We start from the raw sequence: 27,086 nt of genomic DNA on the forward strand, positions 1-27,086 counted from the left end.
TGATGACCCCTATAAGAGAAGGTGAAGAACAGCCTCACTATCAGACAAGAATGGGCTGTCTTACCTTCTCCACTGCTCTTGATACAGGATACCTGGGGCTTCGCTCTGCTGGGGAAAAGAGTCAGTGAACAGATTCATGAATTAGTTCAGATCCTATGAGATGCATTTGAAGCCACTGTAAAAATGCAACACACACTTATTAAACATTAACTTAAATGGTAACACTCGATATTTACAAAAATAAATTATAATTAAAACAGAAATGTTTCATTATTATTAGTAGTAGTATTGGCTGATTTGTTATATTTATGCATTTGGGAGGCGCTTTCAAGGCATGCATTTTGCCAGTATGTGTTACCTGGGAATTAAACCCATGACCTTGATGTTGCAGGCGCCATGTTCTAGCAGTTGAGCAACAGAGAGTTGAGGAAGCATCGCTCACCACGAGTGCCACAGTAGATGAAGCCCAGCAGAACGAGGAGGAGGAGAACAGCACAGGGGATTCCAGCAGCAAAACCAGCGATGGAGGCTCCACTGAGTCCGGCAGCTGACAACACAACGACAACAACAACAACATCAACAACAACCAACAACATCATCAACAACAACACAACATCAACAACAACACAACATCAACAACCAACAACATCAAAAACACAACAACAACAACAACATCAACAACACAACACAACAACATCAACAACACAACACAACACAACAACAACATCATCATCATCAACAACAACAACAACCAACAACATCATCAACATCAAAAACACAACAACAACACAACAACATCAACAACACAACAACATCAACACAACAACATCAACAACACAACAACAACAACAACATCAACAACACAACATCAACAACCACCACCACCACCAACAACAACAACATCAACAACACAACAAAATCAACAACAACAACATCAACAACAACCACCACCACCACCACCACCACCGCCACCGCCACCACCAACAACAACAACAACAACAACAACAACAACAACATCAACAACCAACAACATCATCATCAACAACAACACAACATCAACAACACAACAACATCAAAAACACAACAACAACAACAACAACAACAACAACATCAACAACACAACACAACAACATCAACAACAATCATCAACATCAACAACACAACAACAACACAACAACATCAACACAACAACATCAACAACACAACAACATCAACAACAACAACAATCAACAACAACAACATCAACAACACAACATCAACAACCACCACCAACAACAACATCAACAACACAACAAAATCAACAACAACAACATCAACAACAACCACCACCACGACCACCACCACCACCGCCACCACCACCACCACCAACAACAACAACAACAACAACAACAACAACAACAACAACAACAACAACAACAACATCAACAACACAACAACATCAACACAACAACATCAACAACACAACAACAACAACAATCAACAACAACATCAACAACACAACATCAACAACCACCACCACCACCAACAACAACAACATCAACAACACAACAAAATCAACAACAACAACATCAACAACAACCACCACCACGACCACCACCACCACCGCCACCGCCACCACCACCAACAACAACAACAACAACAACAACAACAACCAACAACATCATCATCAACAACAACACAACATCAACAACACAACAACCAACAACATCAAAAACACAACAACAACAACAACAACAACAACAACATCAACAACACAACAACATCAACAACAATCATCAAAAACACAACAACAACAACAACACAACAACATCATCAACAACAACACAACAACATCAACAACCACCAACAACAACATCATCAACAACAACAACAACATCAACAACACAACAACATCAATAACCACCCACCACCAACAACAACAACATTAACAACATCAACAACACAACAAAATCAACAACAACAACAACAACAACAACAACATCAACAACAACATCAACAGATTCAATCAAAGGCTCGTTCTTACGTAGTAGAGGATGTTCGCACATGTGCAGTCTTCAAAAACAACGCTTTAAATCTATTGACAAACTACAAGGCGTAAATGACATTTGTATGTATTCTAAATAAAGACACAGATAGTAATGAATGTTAGCTTGCTTATTTTGCTCAAGATAAGGATTTATTGAGTCCATATGTCATGCAAACTAGAAACTCTGCTTTAACCACAGGTCGAGATCTGTCGTTCCAAACACACTTTGCGTAATTAGTTGGAGCGATGGTTGCCGCAGTAGCCGCAGGTGTGCCAATGAGTAGAATCTCTGTCTTAGAAGAATTCAATTTAAAAAAAATGATGGTGCATCCACGTTTTTATTTCCTGCACACACTTTTAGAGGTGCTTTAGAGTTTTGAATTTTAGAGAATTTTAGAGGTGACCGTAGGATCAGATTTGGAGCTGATGTAAATTTGAGTATCATCAGCATAAAAGTGATACCCCAAAACCATATTTCCTAATTATTTGCCCCAAAGCAAGCATATAAACACTAAACAATATGGGACCCAGGACAGATCCCTGAGGAACACCATGGCGGACTGTAGTTTCCCAAGACAACAAACTGGAAACGATCAGTGAGGTAAGATTTGAACCAGTTAAGCACAGTACCAGTGATACCAAGCCAGCTCTCCAGCCTATTTAGCAGGATAGAACGGCACACTGTGTCAAAAGCTGCACTGAGATCTAACAAGACCAAGATGGTAGAGGCTCCAGAGTCAGCTGAGACAACCTGGTCATTCATAACACGAACCAAGGCCGTCTCTGTACTGTGTCCCATTCTAAACCCAGACTGAAAAGGTTCGAAAAGCTTTTTGGATGCCAAGTGTGATCACAGGAATAAATTACATTTCACTATATTCACATAGAAAACAAATTTTGATAATATTTCACAGTTTATACTGTATTTTTGATCAAATAAATGCAGCCTTGCTGAGCATAAGACTTCTTTCAAAAACATTAAAAATCCAACCGACCTCAAACCTTTTCATAAGTTCTACTTATAAATGTGTTTCTGTGTCCAGATAGTTATAATTTATTTTTCATGGCCTTTTTATTTCACCCTCTCTCTGATCCTTAAATTAAACAGCTGTTTATTTTCTGTATTATCGCCTCCGACTTTAATGAAAATGGTCTCATTGCAAAAAGGTTTAGCTGCGCAAACACACAAGTTTGCTTTTGGACTGATATATATTTTTAATGGCTCTATTTTTCAATAACAGCCTTTTCAAAAAGCTGCATCCAACTGTGACAGATAAAACAATCAGTGCCGAAATATGCCTTTCCCATAGTATATAAAGCTCTTTTATCTCTAAAGCTCAATGAAAATGTAATTAATTCCTGCTTAGGTGAGCTCTTTAAAGCGTATTCAGTTTGTGATTCATGTCACCTGGTCCGATCCGATGCGGCTGTGACGGTTCTCCTGCGGTTCTGCCCGCTTTAGGGATGATCCTGAAGTAGTAAGGGGATTTTGGGTCGATTCCTGACACGGATGTGTTTCTAGCCGAGGCCGGCATCAGTCGGATGGTGTGGAAATCTGTCATGATGTTGCGTTTGGGTTGAGACGGGCTTGAGAGCTCTGGGCCCTTCATCTGGATATCAAAGCCTTTAAAAGTACAATGAACCTTTTAATATGCACTGAAATGCAAACTACATGTTAATTAATATTCAAACAAAGCTAGAATGGATGTAACCTGTGAATATTTGCATGTACCTGTAATAACAGAGGTGAGAGGAACATGCCACGTTAGAGTTACTTCTGTTTGATCATCACTCAGGAGAACACTTGAATTCGAGATTTGAGGGCCTTAAAAAAGATTGAAATTGCATGTTTTGAGAAGAAACACAACTATATATATTTACTGTGGATGAACAGAATAGAATGAATAGAATTCAAAGACATGCACTAGTGTTCAAAAGTTTGGGAAGCTCCGAAGTCTCTTTTGCTCTCCAAGGCTGCATTTATTTGATTGAAAATACAATAATTAAATACAGTTAATTTTAGCGTCCTTGTTAAACATTACATTAACTTTCTGTAGTAATAACAGTAAATTATGCATAATTACATGCAACTAACCTAAACCAAACCCTAACCCTATAGTAATTAATACTACTCAGACTTAATTATATAATTACACTGTAACAAGGGCACCTTAAAATCAAGTGTAATATTGTGAAATATTATTACAATTTAAAATAGCTGATTGATAATTATTTTAAAATGTAATTTATTCCAGTGATCAAAGTTGTATTTTCAGCATCATTACTCCAGTCTTCAGTGTCACATGATCCTTCAGAAATCACTCTGATATGATGATTTGCTGCTCGATATCAGTGTTGAAAACAGTTCTTAATATTTTTGTGGAAACTGTGATTTTTGATCAATTTAATGCATCCCTGCTGAAAAAAGTTTTCATTTCTTAAAAAATCAAACTTCTGAATTGCACGGTCAATATATTTTGTTTCTGACTGATTCCATATTGGCCTAAAGTTCACAATGCATTTGGTCAAGTTTTTAAGTGGTATAGACATCTGAAAGCTCAAACAGCTCATTATTGCTAATGATAAATCCATACCGAGCAGCGTCGTGTCCACGGTTGTGTTTCCGAGAGGGTTGATGGCAGTGCATGTGTAGGTGTCCAGGTCTGAAGAAGTGGCATTGAAATGGTGAATAAACAGCTGAGTTGTGTTTGCACTGATCTGGTATTTGGCCCCAGTTTGCAAGCGGTCTCCATTCTTGATCCAGCGCACAAGGGCTTGAGGTGTGGCTTCAGCAGAGCAGTGGATCACAACCGTCGTCCATTCATCTTCACTCATGCTGGTTAAAATTACAGGCAGAAAATCCACAGGAGCCCCTGCAACATCATTTCATGACTTACAGGCTTCGTTCCAATGCCTTACAGTTTTCTAAAGCTTCATAATTTAATGAAACCTCAAACAAACAATTTGGAGCACTCTATATAGATGGTGGATTAATAAACAAATGCATATATATACATACATACATACATACATATACATATATATATATACACACACATATATATATATATATATATATATATATATATATATATATATATATATATAATTTATTTATTTTTTTAAATTTTTTTTTTTGCAGAAATTATATCTGCAGAAATTATAAATAAATAAATATTTTATATATACACAGTAATATAAAATATTAATTATACATTTAACTCATTCAAAATAAAAATGCATTGAAAATTTTGGTTACACTTTATTTTAAGGTGTCATTGTTACAGTATAATTATATAAGTACTCCGTAATATTAAGAAACTACATGTATTTACTATAGGGTTAGGGTAGGATTAGGATTTGGTTGAAGGTTACTTGTAATTATGCAAAATTTACTGTTATTACTACGGTAAGTACATGTAACATATGCAACAAGGACACTGTAAAATAAAGTGTTACCAAAATGTTTAGTTAAATTTGCACAATTGTAACCCAATAAGTGTGTGCAATGTATTTTTATTCTTATTAGGGTATTGTGCATCTTAGTAACACACTTCAACAAAACTTCTTTTTTTTTGCCATTTTTGTTTGTCATTATTAAAACTGAATCAATTTTTCTGTGCACTATTTTAATGACATATGGAAAATCGATCACTTATTAGGTTACATTTCAGTTCAGATGCTGCCTATGTAGGCAGAACACAAAGTTTAATAGCAAGAGTAAAAGAGTGATTTCTACAACTCAATTCATCACATCTAAGTTTGCAATATTAATTATTTTGTTACAAATTAATTCTGCTTCATATCTCTAGAATTTCCTTATACTATTAGAAGTTATGATGACTATTAGTTATTTATTTTTAAATAATATTCATCATACAATAACTTTTAAAAATACAAGAAAATTCCCAGTAGAGTTGATTTGCACCACTAGATATTTGATATGCAAGTGAGAAACAGAGCTTGACTTACGGGGAATGACACTGCACTGTGTCTGATTCAGAGGATGGTCAGCTTTACAGATGATTTCTTGTCCATGTAATCTCTGAGTGTCATTTATAGTGATGCTGTAATTGCCGTATCCACTGGCATTGAGGCTCAGGCTGGGGAAAGACACCTGTGCTTCTGGAGCGCCTCCTGGCCACAGACAGAGGAACTGCAGCAATGCTCCATTCACTGTCTGAACCGAACACGCCGGCCCGCCACTGGGAGCCTCTGCCAGGGTGAAAAGCAGAGTTGATAAGAGCATATCTGTATTGACTAACATATGAACAGACTGGTTTAACTTTAAATGACTTGCCTAATAGACCTAAGCCAAGGTAGCACCAGATTTAATTTTTGACAGGAATGGAAACGAGGCTGTAAGTCTATCCCTTTCACACAGGTCTTACTTTTTTGTCAAGTAAGTTTTATTGGAAGACAATTTAAAACAATTTTTTACAATCTTACAGATGTCTCTTTACCAATAATACAAATACAAAAAAAAAACAAAAAAAAAAAACAAAAAAATTATATATATATATATATATATATATATATATATATATATATATATATATATATATATAAACAAACCATCCCATACCCGAACTGTTTACATTGACTTGAAAAGGTATGATGAAGGAATGTTAAAACATTACATTAACAAAAAGATGCATTAAACCACATGGTTTCCATCTATAACAGCTAAAAGGGTGCCAGATTGTGTCAAACTGCTCAAATTTTCCCTTCAAACAGTATCTGATTTGTTCCAAATGTAAAGTAGAAGACATCTCTCCAAGCCATAACTTGACCAGGTCTTACTTTTTGTAATACCAGCCATAAATATTTTTTTTTACCAGCCATGAAACATAGATTAATCCTTATTAAAGTTACAACAATTATTCAGTCAAGAGCAATAAGTGATAGTTATTTGTCTTTTGTTGTCTGATTAAAATTAAAGTCCCATTGAAGAGCCTTAAAACTTGCAGCATTATTCAATGATTTCCACTGAAAAAGGAAGACAGGACGGGGCATATCGAGCAGCTCTTCCCCTTTTTAAACAGCCAATAGCCTTTAGTTTATATCACAGCTCGGCCAGAGCTGTTGAACTCCGCAAAGCTGCATTTGACAGCCACAGTCTAATACTGTTACGTTTTATTTCTCAACTTTTTCCGTTCAGTTAAGACATAACTGACTATGTTTACAAGGATATTTGCCAAGACAGGCATTTTAACATAATTTTGTTTGAATATGTCTGTTCAAGCGCAAGAAAAAGAGAGCTTAGTATTTTCTCGCCGTCAGTGACGCAAGTTCCCTATGGAAGCTTGTTTCCGCCACTGAATAGGCCTAATATATAAATAATAATAATTGCGACTTTTTATCTCACAATTTTGATATATTAATTCAGAATTGTGACTTTTTTTCTAAGAATTGCGAGATATGAAGTCAGAATTGTGAGAAATAAAGTCGCAATTATGAGAAATAAAGTCACAATTGCGAGATATAAAGTCGCAATTCTGAGAAATAAAGTCGCAATTGGGAGATATAAAGTCAGAATTGCATTATATAAAGTCGCAATTGCATGTTATAAAGTCAGAATTGTGAGATATAAACTATTCTGAGGTTAAAAAAAAAAAAAAAAAAAACGTCTTTTTTTTCCTTAGAATTGGACTTTAGGCCTATATCTCACAATTGTGAGTTTATATCCCACAATTGTGAGAAAAGATGTCAGAATTGCGAGATATAAAGTCAGAATTGCGTGATATAAAGTCGCAATTGCAAGAAAAAAAGTCAAAATTCTGACTTTATAACACGCAATTGCGACTTTATTTTACGCAATTCTGACTTTATATCTCGCAATTCTGACTTTATATCTCGCAATTCTGACTTTATATCTCGCAATTCTGACTTTATATCTCGCAATTCTGATTTTATAACACGCAATTGCGACTTTATTTCACGCAATTCTGACTTTATATCTCACAATTCTGAGAAATAAAGTCAGAATTGTGAGATGTAATCTCGCAATTGTGAGATAAAAAGTCGCAATTATCTTTTCAAATGTTTTATTTTGTGGCGGAAACAAGCTTCCATACTTTCGCGTCTTTTTGAGCTTGAATATTTAAATTGGCAAGACTTGAAATTGGCGTCGTTCACGTCCATGATCTCACAATTTTGCATTGGTGATTGACACCGTTTTATATACTCGCCAACACTGATTTTTACCGCCATTTTGTTGATAAAAAGGTTTTTACAGAGAGGATTTTGGATCTCGTTTCATCACCCAATAGCCTAAAAAAGTACTGTCAACAGCCAGAAAAAAAAAACACTTTCACAATGTTTTTAGGGTTAAAATGTAATATAAATTAGACGAATGATATATGAACAAACTCTATTAAAACCCTTCAGAATACAGATATGAATAAAACTGTAAAATCTTGTGTATAAGTGCAGCTGACGTGGAGATGAAAAAAACTCACAGCCTTTAAAGATAAAGTTGTACAATGTACTAAAATAAAATAAAATAAACACTTAAATGTGTATTTTGGATGTTTTCTTGTCTCATACACCGTCAGCAGAAAAAATATCAAGCCATCCGAAGATAATATTGAATAGTATTCCCATATTTTGCCCATATTAAATCTGAACTGCAAACTCGTACCATAGATGATTACAGTGAGGTTTCTCTGAAGTGTGGCCTCAGTTCTGGTGTTGACCATCACACAAGTGTAAACGCCACTTTGACTCGTCTTAAGATTGGTGAGATGGACTGTTCCGGCTCCAGACGCTGCAATAGACTCGCCATTGAAAAACCACGATGTGGAGGGGGCCGGTTCACCCTCGGCCCGACAGGAGAGGAACACAGACTCTCCCGAAACAAAGACTGCTTTTGTGGGACTGACCTTGAGAACTGGCTTATCTGGTCCATCTAAGGGCAGCAAAAGAGGGAACATAAGATGTCGGAAATGAAACGGGCTACTGTTGGGAAAGTAGAAGCATCTTAATGACATTCTGCCTAAGGTAACAAGATCCAAGAGTCATAAACATTCCCATATATACTCACACAGCACCGTGACGTTCCTGTGAAGCGTCTCATTGCTGAACGGGTTGGTTAGTAATACAGAGTAGCGACCCGCGTCACTCCTACTGGGCTGGTTAATTGTGAGTTTCTTTCCAGCGATGGAATAACGAGATGCATTTTTTACCTGGATCCCATTAAAACACCACCTCGCCTCTTTGGCCTCCCCTCGCACTGTGCTGTAATACAAGATGAACTTCGCTTCACCCTCAACGGCGTCATCATCTGAATCAGTGTGCAGGGATGCATTCATGAGGATATCTATTGAGAAAGAGACTCGTGGAAATTAATCACACTTACCAACTCCAACACTGATTTTTCTGCTGAAAGTGAAAAGACATTTAATAAATACTCTAATACGCATGTGTCATGAGACGAGGTCATATTGTAATGCGATGATTATGGGTAATTCTTTTTCACATCCACGGACTGGCAAGGCATTCTCTGTGAGAGGGAGAATTACTTGCCGTACGTCCTTTGTTGTTTACTTGCTCAAATGCCCATGTGGGCTCTGTTATGTTGGTAAAACAAAAAGAGAGTTAAGAATAAGATTACACGAACACAAAAGTAACATACGCAATCACGATATTAAGTCACCCGTGGCCAGACATTTTAATGAATTTGGGCATGATATTTGTACTCTGAAATTTCAGGGCATCGAGTTAGTTAAATCTTTTCAACGGGGTGGAGATAGGGAGCGCTACCTTCTTCAACGAGAGGCCTTTTGGATTTATACACTTCAAACAGTATACCCTAATGGTTTGAATGAAGAGTTGCCTTTAAATCGTTTTTTGTGAAATCATGTAATTTGAAATTAAAATTAATTTGATCAATTTAATTTGTTTAAATTTATTTGATTTGTTAAATATGTATATAATACAATATATATATATATTTTTTTTTTTTGGTAATTGTTCATAAGGGTCACATGTGAACATTATCTATGGCCGGTTGTGTTGTGTTATTCCTTGTGTTTCCACAATGTTGGTAACTTGATGCACCTGATGGTTCTGATGATTTGAGGAATGAGGTTCACCTGTGATGTTTTTTTAAAAAAAACAATCTTTTCGGTGTTTCACAGTACACACTGATGATGGCTTAGGCCGAAACGCGTCTGTGTGGACATGGTTACAATAAATTTCTGAAATTATACCTTGAGAGTGCGGTTTTTCATCTTTATTTTTGACTATTTTTTTACTACTCACACCCATAAATGATTTGGGAGTTGAGCGCGCCTGTTCTCAATATCATGAGACGAGGAACAATAGCTAAACTAGTAAATAATGACAGTCTTTAGCAAAAGCGAAACGCTTTAAAATAATTATTGCTTAAAGCTGCAGTCCGTAGCTTCTTTGGGTTAAAAATTATCCAAAATAAAATTGAGCAAGTACATAACCAGCCAGTGTTCAAAACTCTGCTTACCTTAGCTCGATTCAGAACGGTAAGCTTGTAATAATGTTTTTAACTCCAGTGCTACTGGTGGATTTACGCGGGAAATTCGAGCATGTCTTTGCGTAATTACGTCACATCTGTCCACATGAAGAAGAGTCTCGGCTAGTAGGCGATGAGTGTGAGGATGTCGGAGGTGGAGATTTATAGCCTTTTCTCACAGCTCTTGATATAATTAAACTTATCAATATGATGGCGGATCCAGAAAGTGACAACTGGAGATTCACCCGAATAAACGCGAAAGACTTCGGAGAAAAAAAGAGACTGCAACCGGCCCGTGCGAAAACAAGGATAAATATCGGAAGAGCATTAAATGTAGTCACGCAATGCTGATGTTGTGAACATTAACAATTTGAGAACAAAGTATAATTTGCACGGTTTGACGTGATATGATAAGCGATCGTTAATCAGCGCGATTTACTGCAATGCTTTTTTCCCCTTAGTTGGTCAGAACAAAAGTGGATGTTACTTGTTCAGAGGACATTTTCCGGTGAAAACTCTTATGTTAGTCATATTTCCAAAAAGTATAATCTGTGATTGCGAATGCGTATCCACACCGGCGGCGACTGACAGCCGCACGTTCTCCTCAGAACATCGGATTCATCCGCGCTGTGCCGTGCCGAGGCACAACCCACGTACAGTTGATAATTCCACGAATAACTGCAATTGCAGATTTCGAACAGAGATGGCGACAAAGAGGAAAAAATACGGACTGCAGCTTTAATTTTATTCATGAACATATTAAGGATGCAAGATATATCGGACAACATATCGGTATCGGACGATATGTATGTTAATTTTTAAATGTTATTATAATCGGCTCGATAAGAAAATTTTGGCTGATGTATTAAAGCCGATAAATAATGGATTAAGAGACACTGCTGTTCGCCATGATGGTTTGAATCGCTTGAAATATGATTCGATTTTATTCAATTTTTTTAAGGAACGTTGGCCATAGGAGTGTACAATTTATTTTAAAACTTACACTGGTTCAAACTAGGCTACTGTACTTTTTTGTTTGATTTATGTTGAAGTGCTTGAGACATGGCTTTTAATGGTGAGGCTTTTGTTTCTCTAATCAGGCTTTCAAAAATTATCTAAAAATTTGGTTTTAGATTTATCGGCCACTGTTACATTTTAGATGTAACAAGGAATCTGCAAATATTAGTATGCATTTTAACTTTGGTTACAATTATTTATGAAAAGATATATAATGCATTACAAAGTACATTATGAATTTTTTTTTAATGGCATCTAAAGAACAAGGTGTATATGAAAAATATAATTTAATGGTTGAAATTTTAATTTTTAACACTCGCTTTACAATATACAGTTACACTTTATTTTAAGGTGTCATTGTTACAGTGTAATTATATATTTAAGAACTGAGTAATATTAAGCAACTACATGTAAATACCATAGGGTTAAGGTATTTTGGTTGAGGATTAGTTGCATGTATTATGCATAATTTACTGTTATTACTATGGTAATTACATGTAACATGTAACAAGGACACTATAAAATAAAGTGTTACCCAAAATACTTATCCAAAAAAATAAAAAGCTAAATCTATTTGGCTACATGTTCAAACCAGTAGGTTTTGTTAATCAGTTATTGATCAATACAGTCAAATATAAACAATCAATAACTGTCTATCGCTATTTAGAAAATGTTTCCACACACACATACTGTATTCTCAGCCATATTCTCCATACTCACCGTAAACAAAGAGGTCAAATGTAGCGCTGACCTTTGCCTCCCCGATTTTAGTCATTTCCACAGTGTATGTCCCGTTATAACTGAGGGACACATTTCTGAAGGTGAGGGATCCGTCCTGTTCTGGTTTTAAAACGTCTAAATCAACACCTGAAAGTGAGCCGTCACCAACGGTCCATCTGGCGATCAGACGGTCTCCCATAAACCACATGACCTCAGGCCGAGAGACACCAGCGTGAGACACGCTGAGCGTCACATTGGTGCCCACAAGAGCTTCAACCGATACGGGTCCCGTGGGTGAGATGGTCAGATAACATACGTTACCTGTAGTGTTAGGGGACAAAAAAGAGAGCAATAATTCTTCTTGCAAAACTCTGCCATGATGTTACAGTTTTGTGGGTGTTTGCAAGCGTACAATCTAAGATGTTGCTTCTTCAATGTACAGATTAACCCTGAAATCTACAACATTAAATTACCTTAACCATTACATCCCAATGCGATTATTTATGTTATTCAAAAAGTGGGTAAATTTGTCAACAACGTTGAATTGGTACTTTTAAACAAAACCCAGATGTTAGATATTACCTAAATGACTATATTAAGATTTGATTATAGAGAAATATATAAGAGTGGCATTCATGAACTTAAAGTAAACTTAAACAAAAATGTAAAATAACTTACATTTAATTGATCATTGGCTGACCTGCTGACGTTAAGGTAGCCTAATAGTAATACTACTGACCAAGTTCACTAAGTTAGTGACTGACAAGAGTTTTTTTTTTTAAGGTCAAAAACGATTGAAAAACTGCTAATATTATAATACCACACCACAAGGATTTCATAAGGCTTTATATGTAATTGTAGATGAAAATGCACATAACAGTTTTTGTGTTGCAATCACTGAGATTATGTCAAACACAGAACGTTGGCACAACCTTCTAACAACGTTTTAACAACATGGCCAAAAGGTTGCTATAACTACGTTGTGTTGTGAAGGTTGTTACAGCGTTGTCACAATGTTGACATCGAACCACCGTTCAGGGCCATTGTACAAGATTTGTCCCTTAATATAACAGCTTCGAAATCATTTCGATGGTAAACGAACTCGTAGTAGGGCGAATCATTCCGATAACAAAGCTAGCAAAACCAGCAATGAAGGTTTGAGAGGTGGCGATCCGACAAATCTCGCGAGAATCACGACTTGCTTCACGGCACGAAGTTACATACATCAACAACACATGAAGCAGCCTCTGTGGAAGACACTCACGCATTTCAGACGTGAATCATGGCAGAGTCGACGAAGAAAATGAAGAAAGTGTGGTCGGAAGAGTGCAGAGACGGTGGTATGTGAGTGGTATTTACGACAGTAATGTTAAACACAAGTACTTCACAGCGACTCTAGGGGGCGCTGTTTGAGAAAAACAGAAACTGCATAGTGTGCCTTTAACGGGTTAGTTCACCCAAAAATGAAAATTAGCCCATGACTTACTCACCCTGAAGCCATCCTAGGTGTATATAACATTCTTCTTTCAGACGAATACAATCAGAGTTATATTAAAAAAATGTCCTGGCTCTTCCAAGCTTTATAATGGCAGTGAATGGGTGTATGTCTTTGAAAGTCCATCAAAGCACATCCATTCATGATTAAAGTGCTCCATGAGTCGCCGGGGTTAACAAAGGCCTTCTGAAGTGAAGCCATGCGTTTATGTATTTAAAAATCAAAAAATATCCATATTTAATGGGTAAATAAAAGTTATTTTAGTCGATAAAGTTTTAAATATGGATATTTTTCTTACACCAATGCATCACATCACTTCAGAAGGCCTTTATTAACATACATTTTTCTTTATGTAAGGCTATATGATATTTTCCAAACAAAATTAGAGTTTTAGTTATATTATCCATTTCCAGTAAACCAGTATCACAATCCATAAACAAGACCATTATCTTACGTTGTTATGAAGTTGCCATAGTAGAAATGCAATGTGTCACAAGCAAATGTGTTTGCTGCGTATTGATATCGTGATAATAATAATAGACGAATTAAGCTTTTTACTCAGTCTTACTCAGAGTTATGTTAAAGACTGTCACTTACAATAAAATGAATAATAATTTAATTTAATGGTATAAATGATGAGATTTGATTTTGACTTACCTGCAATGAAGAACAAAAGAACACAAATCAAACTAAACAGCGTTTGCATGTCGACAAACTCGAACTAAAGCTGTAGGTCAGGGTTTTAATTTTGATGATGAAGTCATATTCCTTCGAAAACTGATGAATAGCTGTGAAGTCACTCCACATCCCTGAGAGATTCCCAAAACTCCTCTGTCCAGGTGAGATTTACCTGGAGAAATCATTCCGTCAGTCACACATGAAGTGTGCGAGTGGGCGGGGCTTAGCGTTCGGCGTTTAAAGCGATAGTTCAAACCAAATTGTCATTTCAAACCTGTACGACATTCTTTCTTCCGTGGAAAACAAAAGAGACGTGAAGCAGTTTGTTAATGACTGACAGCCTCCACCTCCACGTTCATCGCATAACTTATCCCCCAAATACAAAAAAAAAAAAAAAAAAAAAAAAAAATACTAAAATGGCTTATTCTGCATAATAATAATAATAGCACCTTGTGTTCCACAGAAGAAAGAAAGAAACATACATTACAGGTTTAGAACAACAACATGAGGTCGAGAAAATTATGACAGAATTGTTGATGAACTCAAAAATAATACCTGCACTAATTTGTAATGATTACTACTTAAGCAAAAAAAAATTAAATTGTATTGTTATTTTACATTGTATTATATATATATTTAGTTGCTTGTTTACATATAGGCCTATATTTTGCATGCATAGAAATTGTGATACATATTTGACATACCCCACTGAGCAAGCGACGTCTGTGGACGTACAAAACAGGTTGAAATCAAGTCCGCCCGTCCAGGCCATGAACTGAACGTCCATTGACAGCCAGAATTAGTCTATTAATGACACTGAGAAATTATGTCCAATCCGGCCATAATCTAAACGTCCACTGACAGCCAGAACTAGTTCAGAAAAGACGTTCATACTGACTATAATCTGGACGTCCGTTGACATCCAGAAACAGTCCATAAATGACGTGAATAAAGATGTCCAATCCGGCCATAATCTAAACGTCCACTGACAGCCAGAACTAGTCCAGAAAAGACGTTCATGCTGACTATAATCTGGACGTCCGTTGACATCCAGAAACAGTCCATAAATGACGTGAATAAAGATGTCCAATCCGGCCATAATCTAAACGTCCACAGACAGCCAGAACTAGTTCAGAAAAGACGTTCATACTGACTATAATCTGGACGTCCGTTGACATCCAGAAACAGTCCATAAATGACGTGTATAAAGATGTCCAATCCGGCCATAATCTAAACATCCACTGACAGCCAGAACTAGTCCAGAAAAGACGTTCATGCTGACTATAATCTGGACGTCCGTTGACATCCAGAAACAGTCCATAAATGACGTGTATAAAGATGTCCAATCCGGCCATAATCTAAACGTCCACTGACAGCCAGAAATAGTTCAGAAAAGACGTTCATGCTGACTATAATCTGGACGTCCGTTGACATCCAGAAACAGTCCATAAATGACGTGAATAAAGATGTCCAATCCAGCCATAATCTAAACATCCACTGACAGCCAGAACTAGTCCAGAAAAGACGTTCATGCTGACTATAATCTGGACGTCCGTTGACATCCAGAAACAGTCCATAAATGACGTGTATAAAGATGTCCAATCCGGCCATAATCTAAACGTCCACTGACAGCCAGAACTAGTTCAGAAAAGACGTTCATACTGACTATAATCTGGACGTCCGTTGACATCCAGAAACAGTCCATAAATGACGTGTATAAAGATGTCCAATCCGGCCATAATCTAAACATCCACTGACAGCCAGAACTAGTCCAGAAAAGACGTTCATGCTGACTATAATCTGGACGTCCGTTGACATCCAGAAACAGTCCATAAATGACGTGTATAAAGATGTCCAATCCGGCCATAATCTAAACATCCACTGACAGCCAGAACTAGTTCAGAAAAGACGTTCATACTGACTATAATCTGGACGTCCGTTGACATCCAGAAACAGTCCATAAATGACGTGTATAAAGATGTCCAATCCGGCCATAATCTAAACATCCACTGACAGCCAGAACTAGTCCAGAAAAGACGTTCATGCTGACTATAATCTGGACGTCCGTTGACATCCAGAAACAGTCCATAAATGACGTGTATAAAGATGTCCAATCCGGCCATAATCTAAACGTCCACTGACAGCCAGAAATAGTTCAGAAAAGACGTTCATGCTGACTATAATCTGGACGTCCGTTGACATCCAGAAACAGTCCATAAATGACGTGAATAAAGATGTCCAATCCAGCCATAATCTAAACATCCACTGACAGCCAGAACTAGTCCAGAAAAGACGTTCATGCTGACTATAATCTGGACGTCCGTTGACATCCAGAAACAGTCCATAAATGACGTGAATAAAGATGTCCAATCCGGCCATAATCTAAACGTCCACTGACAGCCAGAAATAGTTCAGAAAAGACGTTCATGCTGACTATAATCTGGACGTCCGTTGACATCCAGAAACAGTCCATAAATGACGTGAATAAAGATGTCCAATCCGGCCATAATCTAAACGTCCACAGACAGCCAGAACTAGTTCAGAAAAGACGTTCATGCTGACTATAATCTGGACGTCCGTTGACATCCAGAAACAGTCCATAAATGACGTGTATAAAGATGTCCAATCCGGCCATAATCTAAACGTCCACTGACAGCCAGAAATAGTTCAGAAAAGACGTTCATGCTGACTATAATCTGGACGTCCTTTGACATCCAGAAACAGTCCATAGATGACGTGAATAAAGATGTCCAATCCGGCCATAATCTAAACGTCCACAGACAGCCAGAACTAGTTCAGAAAAGACGTTCATGCTGACTATAATCTGGACGTCCTTTGACATCCAGAAACAGTCCATAGATGACGTGAATAAAGATGTCCAATCCGGCCATAATCTAAACGTCCACAGACAGCCAGAACTAGTTCAGAAAAGACGTTCATGCTGACTATAATCTGGACGTCCTTTGACATCCAGAAACAGTCCATAGATGACGTGAATAAAGATGTCCAATCCGGCCATAATCTAAACGTCCACTGACAGCCAGAACTAGTTCAGAAAAGACGTTCATGCTGACTATAATCTGGACGTCCTTTGACATCCAGAAACAGTCCATAAATGACGTGAATAAAGATGTCCAATCCGGCCATAATCTAAACGTCCACTGACAGCCAGAACTAGTTCAGAAAAGACGTTCATGCTGACTATAATCTGGACGTCCGTTGACATCCAGAAACAGTCAATGACTGACAGCCAGAACTAGTTCAGAACAAAATGACAAACAATATCTGTAAATTAATTAACTGACTGTAAATTTACGGACTATATCATTAACTGTTAAATTGATCTTGCTGGTCAGACACCAACAGGGTTCATGATGCACACATGATGCTTTTAAGTCCTCCTGGGAAGTTTGTATTCATGAGGTTTTACTATTTGTTTTTTTTTTATGTTTTAAATTAATTTATGAAGCCACTGTAAAATGTATCATTACATGTTATATTGTTATACTATAATACTGTCATATTTTGTGCAGGCATTAGCTTACTTCATTGTAAATAGAAAAGCCTGGCAATGTAACTGCTAAATACCAAAGTATTGTGGTATTACATGTTTCTCACTGACACACTCATAACTCTTCAAGATCGGGCTTAAAGAAAATCCCAAGCTTCCTACTCATATTTTCATCATTGTGGCGGCGTTCATGTATGTTCAATTTGTAAATACGATCTTTATGATACAGGTATGTCTTGAGTGCATCAATAGCTCTAGTTTAGGGACAATCCATACAAACAATCTTTACTAAACAGACTGTCACAGTGAGAAGATTTTTGTCCTTTATCAATGCTAAAGGCCTAACCACTGCAGTTAACACCATGCTGTTAAATAAACGTCTGTAGACAAGTCTTAAGGTTAGGGTTAGGGTTAACCTTAATCCTTAATTTCTAACCCAGACCCGGTTTCACAGACAGGGTTTAGATAAAGCCAGGATTTGTCCTTAGTTCAATTTGGGTATTTCATTATAGCTTCTAAAAATGTGCTTTAGAACAACAACAACAAAAAAAAACATTACTGGCGTGCATCTTGAGACAAAACAATGGCACTGCCATAAGATATGTCAGTGCAAGTTGCTTTCAGGTAATACAGCTCAAACATGCATTTTAGTTTGGGACTACAGGCTTAAGTCTTGCCTGTGAAGTGTGAAACCCGGGGTATTATGTTGTAACTTGTATATAATTCTGCCAATGTTACCAAAGTGTTGCGTTGGACAGAGGATTAACTCTAAACCAACAGGTTGTGTACCAATGCCTCACAGGGTGATAAAGGATGTTGACATTATTAGGCATAAGAGTGTTTCTAAAGGAAAGGTCAAGAATTTGTGAAAGTGTAAAAGGGTCATTATTGGTCACATGAATGTAACTGTCACTCACCACCATGATACCAATTCATTAGATTTTCATATAGATCTACATACAGAATTGTATATGAATATGCAGTGTTTGCTCTGTTTAATATACTGTTTGCTCTATTAAATTGCACTTTATCAGAACAGTGGTAAATAAATATTGTATATGGTCAGTTACTGTAAGTTCTTACAGTATTTTTAATCTTTAATTTTTAATGTTTAATTTTTAATCATGCACTGCAATGAAAAAAACAATTTAACCAATTGATTAAATATAACAGCCAGCCTACAAATCCTACAACCAAATAAGCAGCACATTATATATATATATATATATATATATATATATATATATATATATATATATATATATATATATATATATATATATATATTCATATTTTCCAGTAATTACAATGTTGCCACACTATTGGCTGTCTCTCCTCGCTGTTTTGAGCATGATTGGTTATTCTCTGTTTATTCTGACTGTCATCCAGCAATCTAGCCAATGACAACTATGCGCGCCTTTACGAGTCAAGTTTGAATAAACGTCAGTTGAGCGAGTCGGTGTTTGCTTTGCTGCTGCGCGGGATCTTCAATAGCCTATTCTGTGGGTTTTACATCGTTTAAAACATGGATTATTTTACATCGGACTGCTAAATGTTTATTTTGAGCGAGTTGCTGGATGTAAATGAAGAACAAACCAGGAATATGGACAAAGAATTTTAACAACGGACATATTGCAATCTACGGAAGGTAAATAACTTTATTTTATACAAATTCTGCTACGTCAAGATATAGTGTATTAAATTGAGAATCTAAACGCGATTAGATCAATATTATTAGTGCATACGGTATTCCAATGAATTCATGTTATGTGCTGCTAGCATGTGTAACTTGTCTATGATAAAAAAATAAAAAATAAAACTCAGCATGGGAGCTTTACAACGAGTGAACTGAGAATATTGTATCTTTAGACAGAAAGGAACTGTCACAGTCTTACTCTAAGAATCTGCAAACTAGGCTTTTGAATCTATTGTTGATCTCGGGATGGCTAACCGATCAGTTAAATTAACGAGTCGTAATAATATGTTTTGGAGCTGTTGAGTCAATTTTGCAAGCTTTTGCAAATGTCTCCGTTAGTAAGTAAAACAAATAATAATATTGATGTGTATGTGTGTGTTTCCTTCATGATCCAGGCATTTTGGGAATAAATATTATCCAGCCACACGATGTTCAGATGCGGTGAGTATTGTCATAAAATACACGTGAAATAGAGGCAGAACATGTGAATCTGCTCAAATGCACTAGTTCAAACCCTCCAGACAAGCTTTATCTTCTTGAGTTTACAGGCCTAGCTGACCCAAAAATAAATGTCTTTCAAAATGAAAGTATTTTCAAACCTGTATAACTTACTTTTGTGAAACACAGGAATTTTGGGAATAAAACAACTGTATTCATTGTATGACAAAAATAAAAGGCATTTTCCAAGATATCTTAATTATGGTTCTACATAAGAAACTCATACAATTTCAACATGAGGGTGAGTAAGCTACATAATGAGATTTTTTTTTTTTTGGATGAGCTGTTCTTTTAAGGACATTTGCTAAATTAACCATGTTTTTTATTATAGTGTAGAAACCATGTTTTTATGGTGGATTGATTACAATAATTTATTAAGTGAGTATAGGAGCAGGCTTCACTGCATATATTAATAAACTTTTAGAGTGCTGGCCTGGATAATTGTAATACGTAAAATAGGAAAGAGGGCCACACTATGCATAACCTTTTATTTGCAAAAATGCATTTCGGCGCGTGCAAACTGATGAAGGCACGCGCCAAAACGTGTTTTTGCAAATAAAAGTTTATGCATAGTGCGGCCTCTTTCCTATTTTACGTATTACAATAATTTATTACCATTTGGTTAGTGTTGCAAAACATTGTTAATTTTTAGTAAGGGTTCTCCAGATTTATATAACACTTATGGAACATTAAAAAATGGTCCTATGTTACCCGATCAATAATCCTATTAACACACTTTTTAACAAAATTTTTATTTTTAGATCAAGCATTGGACTTACGGAGCAGAATAGGCACCAACAGATAAAAACAAGTCCATCACTAGTAAGTATCCACTGCAGTATCTGGTTACACTTTATTTCGATAGTCCACTTTAGACATTCTACTAACTATAAGTAACTTTTCAACTACATGTCAACTAACTCTCATTAGAGTATTAGTAGGCTGTACTAGACAGTCAATAGACTGGTAGGTTAAAGGAGAACTCCGGTCAATTTTAACATTGAGCTCATTTTTTTGTAAATTTGGAGTGCTGTCAGTACAGAGAACAACGACAAAAATCGGTGTTGCCTACACCGTGTTATCCTCTTTTTAAAATTTGCACCCTGTTGACTTCAATGGGGCAATATTTAAACCTGCTTTTAGCCTCTTAACATCCTTGATGTGTCATTACAAGTGCACAGGTCATGTGAGTGATTCCTTCAGAGTGAACACGGGTCAATCTGACTGCAGTAGATGTGAAAGATATGAATAAAAATGATGTTATTTAAGCCAGCGCAAATACCTGTATTTACATCCTGTTTTCGGTTGAAGTCCACAGTAGTCGATTGTCGAGTTCACGCGCATAGGTTTAGTTACCTATGATCACGCGCGTGAACTCGGCAATCGACTACTGTGGACTTCAACCGAAAACAGGATGTAAATACAGGTTAAAGCTAGATATGGTGGAAGAGTTCCATTTAACATTTGTTTGGGTTTGCTATATTACACAAATTTAATCATACCGAAGTTCCATAGGTAAAACTTCTATTAATAGATGCGTTAATGTAACTACCTGCAGGGTTAAAAGAAAAGACGTCAAGAACACACAAACTTAAGGAACTTTTACACAACAACAATGTACTAAAAACGGAAGAGTTTTTTCTTTGTACAGATGACAACGTTATTAAAACGATTACCGTTTGGACAGATCCACTGTGTTAATCTACATGTTCCTTCTTTTGGTGATGCACATTTTTCTATCAGACATAAGTTTTAGATACCAGACAAAACGAATGAAATGTGACCCATGCTAATTAATTCCCCCCTTTTACCTCTCTCTTTTATCTTTCTGTGGTCAGGATCCGTCATTCATCAGAACAGCTACCAAGATAAGTGAGTATTCGTCCTCTACCTCCTTTGTCTCAATGTTATTTCAACACAATTGGTCTCCAAAGTACTATATGTATGTGTTTATATTAGGGGTGTAAGATTAAGAAAATGTCATAATTCGATACAATTGCGATTTTCGATGCAAAAACGATTCTCGATAAATAAAAAAACGATTCACAGTATGTAAATGTAGTTACTTTTCCTATGTAGGTATTAGGGATATGCATCTCCATAACTGAGGCCGATACGATACGCATCTCGATGCATAGCCAACGATACAATACATTAATGATACATATAAGCAGCTGCCAGCTACCGATGCAATGCAATACGATTCACTATTATTACGATCCGGTGCGATTCGATTTCGATTCAACGCATTGCAAAAATATGATGCTATGCAATTCAATATGGTATAGATAGTTAACTTTTATTTCTTTTGTTCAGACATAGGGCAAATCATAAAGTAGCTTAAGTGCCATCTGACTTTTAACACATGGCTCTCTCACAATCAAAAGATTTGGTTTCCACAAAAAAAGCAGGGACTGTAGGCTAACTGACCAGAAAGCAGGTGCTGTTATTATGTGCTTCACGGGCCGTTTATCAGTTTGGACCAGTGCAGCGCGAGCCGATCTTGATAAAGCGACACTGTTACTACACGGCGCTAAGAGATCCCCACTGAAGTAATAACATCGCTGCGAGATCTAGTGAGAAGCATTCATATTTCTCTGTTATTAATGGATCAAACAGCGCTGATGTGGAAACATTGTGCCATGAATGAACAATCCAGTGTCCACAGATCAGCAACATTCACCATGGATTTACTGTAGTAACACTAACTGTAACCATGGAAGTATGGCAGGAATAGTAGGCTATAATGCTTTCAAGTTACATTACGTTGGTTTTATTTTGACATAAATAAAATTACTGCCCTCAAATGTTAATCTGAACTAAAATAAACCTTTGTTTATAACTACAATATTACATTTCATTTTTTTCAAGGAGCTGTTTTACATGCTTCTAAGAGTCAATTATAGCTTCATCATTCCTCAAAGTAAAAAAAAAATCATACTTTATGATGTTAGGTTTAATAAAAATAAAAAAAAGTTACAAATATTAAATCAAGGAAATTTCTCTGGCATTTCTTTCTTTTTCCTGTATCGAAAACGTACCTTACCGTGACACAAGTGTATCGTATTTAACCGAACCATGAATTTTGTGAACCGTTAACTTACACCCCTAATATGTGTGTGTGTGTGTGTGTGTGTGTGTATATGGGGCTGTTTAAACCTGGCCACTTGATGCGTTTTCTCAGATCGGATAGCTATCTGTTTTATCACAACAATTCCATTTACACCTTACACCTTTTGCAAAACGGATATAAATCCGATCTTCGATTCCCTCACTATGCAAATTTAATGGCGTTCACGTCACCGAAAGCAACAGATATGAGCTGCATTTTATTGATCATCCGTTAAAGGAGAACTCCGGTCAATTTTAACATTGAGCTCATTTTTTTGTACATTTGGAGTGCTGTCAATACAGAGAACAACGACAAAAATCGGTGTTGCCTACACCATGTTATCCTCTTTTTAAAATTTGCACCCTGTTGACTTCAATGGGGCAAGTTTTAAAGGTCCCATTCCATGGATTATTTTTATTATTTTATCATGTTTCCTGGGGTGCCCTTATAATGTTAGTATGTTTTTTAGATCAAAAATTGTTATAATTTAGAAATAAAAGGCATATTTCCTAGCCTGATTTCATTCCCTGGTTTGAACGCTCTGTTTGAAGGGGCGTGTCTGCTGTGAGACTTCAGTGTAAACGCCCTCTGCTGTGATTGGCTGAAATGTTTGCATATGAAATATCTGGCATTACATGTGGAACTATCTGGAAAACTTTTACTATTACAGCTATTATACGTTTTTACTATTACAGCTATCGGGATTAACGAATCGTGAGAAGTTTTTTAAGTATTTAGATCTATTCCCATCACATAAAAGGTTGCAGTGATGAGCATATTGAGCAGATGACAGTCTGTTGATGGCGTGAAAAAAGATCTTATCACTTTCTGCACTCTCACTAATGATTTCACCAATGCAAACATGAGGTATATAAATACAGTAAGCGCTTCGTTGTGCAGTGTAACAGCGTCATTGATTTCATAACGAGTTTTGTCAAGTGTCCAGATAAACTCGCGCTGTGTGATTGACAGCTTGGGCGATTGGAAAGGGATTGTTCTTTGATCGCTTTCTGTATATTAATCACAGTTTAAGTAAGATTATTTTCATCCTACTAAGAGAAACGATGTGAAGTTGATCGCTACTTCCATAGTAAATCACTACTTACCGCTTGCTGGAATATAGTTGAAATTGCCCCCTTCGTCAGGATGAAACGCTGAGAGAAGTCTGCTTGATATTATCCCAGGTTAGAATAGGGCTGGGCGATAAAACGATAACGATAATTATCGCGATATAATTTTTCTCGATAAAACGATATCAAGAGGTCGATAAATGTTCGATAATGTTTATGCGCCAAAAGCGGAACGAAACTCATTTGAACCGCGGCTCATTTTATCCGCTCGGCTCAAAGTCCAAACGGCAGCGCGAGCGCGAGCTCACTAAAGTTAGAGCAGATGCGTTTACTCTGATCGGTCTCGGTCACGAAATCCAGTGAGAAGCGCTTGAATTCAGCGAGGAACACAAATGTCTCAGTGATTTAAACCAGCTTAAAGGCAGATGAAACAGCGCTGACAAACTGTGCGCAACGATACAGTCTGAAGGCTGAAATTCCCAACATTTACCACGGATTTACTGTTAGCTTAGTAATATTAACTGCACTATGAAATGTAGGATATACATTGAATTGTATTATATTATTAATGTAGACAATGTATTAAAGGACTAATGGAATATAATTACAGTATTTAATAATGTATTTAGACTACTGTTTTTCATACAAATACCATAGAAACCATAAAGTTACATTTTGCCATGATAGTGAGGTGCTATAGGCTAGCCCTGGTTTTATCTGTGGTTATCATGATCTAAATGCATGATAGGCTACTGGATGACCAATGGTTAAGTTTAATAAAACTCAAACAGTCAGAATATTACATTTTACCAAAAAAAAAAAAAAAAAATTAGCACATGCAGAAACTAAGAAATTGTCCAATAAATATATTTATTTTGTTAAGGAAAAATGACAAATGTTTGTCATGATATGTTCTGACAATAAAGAGTAGTTTAAAACCACAGTTAACGCTCTGGTTTCTACAACTTTCACTTAGGAGCAAAAATCTGCCTTTAAACTTTAAAGAAATAAAGATTTGACTTTTATCGTGATAATTATCGATATCGACTGATATAAAAAAAATTATCGTGATATTTTTTTTTGGCCATATCGCCCAGCCCTAGGTTAGAAAAACAGTCCGTGGTGAAATGGACAGAGCAAACTAACAACTTCGAATTAAACTTTTGCGGTATCCGATTATAGATAAACATCAACCGTCTGTTGACATTTCGCCATCAAAACGCCTGTGTTCCACGGTAAAAACACGGTTCTAGTGATGTCATTAAAGAAGGAAGTAGAGGGGTGTAGTCCAATCGAGCCGTTCGTTGTAGTCAACTTCTGTTAAATAAAATATCTCGCTTGTCATTGAACTTTGAGCTTTATAATTTTACAGATATTATTTATACTCTAACAACAACATTACACACTAACTAAAGTTTGAAACATGGGATCACGAAGAACGGGACCTTTAAACCTGCTTTTAGCCTCTTAACATCCTTGATGTGTCATTACAAGTGCACAGCTAATGTGAGTGATTCCTTCGGGGTGAACGCGGGTGAATCTGACTGCAGTAGATGTGAAAGATATGAATAAAAATGATGTTAATTCAGCCAGCGCTCATACCTGTATTTACATCCTGTTTTCGGTCGAAGTCCACAGTAATCGATTGTCGAGTTCACGGGCATTGGTTTAGTACCTATGATCACGCGCGTGAACTCGACAATCGACTACTGTGGCCTCAATGTTAAAATTGACCGGAGTTCTCCTTTAAAATTTCTAAATCAAAGACCGCAATAGGAGAGAGCGCAACAGCCTTGGTAATATCATTTCGTTTCTTTACTTTTAAAGATGATAACTGTGTTAAGCATCGGGGGCTTACTTTCACTTTGATTTCCGCTAGTTTGCAGGTTGGCTTGATGAATAACGTTAGATGGTCAGCGGCGATGCGGCAGTAGCGTCGTCATAACTGGCTATAACATGACATATAGCCTATAACACGCTCTCACACCTTTATTTTAGAGCGTTTTTGGGAGGAGTAAAATGTACATATGATATGTGGTTTCAACAACCAGATGCATTTACACTTGTCCAGTATCTTCTGGAATGCGGCCCAGACCTCCTCCTGAAGTGGTTTGAGCAATCAGATTCAAATGCGTCACGAATGTGTTTCGGAGGGCATTTACACCTGGTCTTTTCAAGATCGTATAGCTATCCGATCACCAAAATCGCATGAAGTTGTAAATGGCCCCTATGTGTGTGTGTGTGTGTGTGTGTGTGTGTGTGTGTGTGTGTGTGTGTGTGTGGAATGCCTTATATCAGGCTTGATGTAATTTTACTTGATTTGTGATTTATTTCATTTAATTGATTCGAGTACTCAAATTTTCATCTATGTATCTCTGCTATAAGCTAAACCACAACAGTGGCATTTGTATTTATTTATTTTACATGTTGATTTTTTTGCTTTGATTGTAGCTGCTGTCATGAAATGGGACCCAGCTGCAACAGAGGCCCAAATAAAGTCTGCAGCCGATCATCTGAAACTGCTTGCTGCTATAAATGAAGCTTGTGAACCTTATAGCAGCCATATTTTGTTAATTGTTATGTTATAGCCTATATTGTTTTAACAACATTTTATAGATTATTTAAAGGGAAAATGTGTTAATTTACAACTTAACTGTTCTGGTTTTTAAGTTTGATTGTGTTAATGTATACTTTATTCTTCCGGCTGTTAAGTTTTGGTCCAGCAGAACGAAATAGTAATAAAAATATATTTTGAGATTTAAATAGTTGATT

General features: G+C 36.6%; 2 protein-coding genes and 1 long non-coding RNA gene across 3 annotated transcripts in view; 2 read left to right on the forward strand and 1 right to left on the reverse strand.

Moving 5' to 3' along the window:
• The window catches only part of LOC307172232 (uncharacterized protein), a 381,392-nt gene that overhangs the window by 207,260 nt on the left and 147,046 nt on the right, over window positions 1-27,086 (forward strand). The gene's annotated exons all lie outside the window — the stretch shown is intronic.
• Window positions 65-14,769, reverse strand: vsig10l (V-set and immunoglobulin domain containing 10 like). The gene is made up of 10 exons (XM_079894388.1): window positions 14,407-14,769; window positions 12,255-12,575; window positions 9,072-9,347; window positions 8,670-8,936; window positions 5,999-6,241; window positions 4,621-4,899; window positions 3,759-3,851; window positions 3,435-3,650; window positions 359-547; window positions 65-105 (listed from the first exon to the last, which is right to left on the reverse strand). Exons 1-9 carry the CDS (start codon window positions 14,453-14,455, stop codon window positions 402-404), a joined length of 1,890 nt encoding a protein of 629 aa, XP_079750514.1. The 5' UTR covers window positions 14,456-14,769; the 3' UTR covers window positions 65-105; window positions 359-401.
• Window positions 19,384-27,074, forward strand: LOC307172241. The gene is made up of 5 exons (XR_013823690.1): window positions 19,384-19,586; window positions 20,030-20,075; window positions 20,894-20,954; window positions 21,971-22,004; window positions 26,766-27,074. It is a non-coding gene; the product is annotated as an uncharacterized lncRNA (long non-coding RNA).

This window comes from Squalius cephalus, assembly GCF_949319135.1.
Source record: "Squalius cephalus genome assembly, chromosome: 15".
In the NCBI taxonomy this organism is placed as follows: Eukaryota; Metazoa; Chordata; class Actinopteri; order Cypriniformes; family Leuciscidae; genus Squalius; species Squalius cephalus.

Bases quoted from the DNA above. Each gene is read 5' to 3' on its own strand.
- vsig10l (XM_079894388.1), bottom strand. From the start codon at position 14,455: ATGCAAACGCTGTTTAGTTTGATTTGTGTTCTTTTGTTCTTCATTGCA. The intron at 3,852-4,620 runs GTATGGATTTAT...ATCTTTTTTAAG, and splicing joins CGTGGACACGACGCTGCTCG to GCCCTCAAATCTCGAATTCA. The intron at 3,651-3,758 runs GTACATGCAAAT...GTACTTTTAAAG, and splicing joins TCTCACCTCTGTTATTACAG to GCTTTGATATCCAGATGAAG.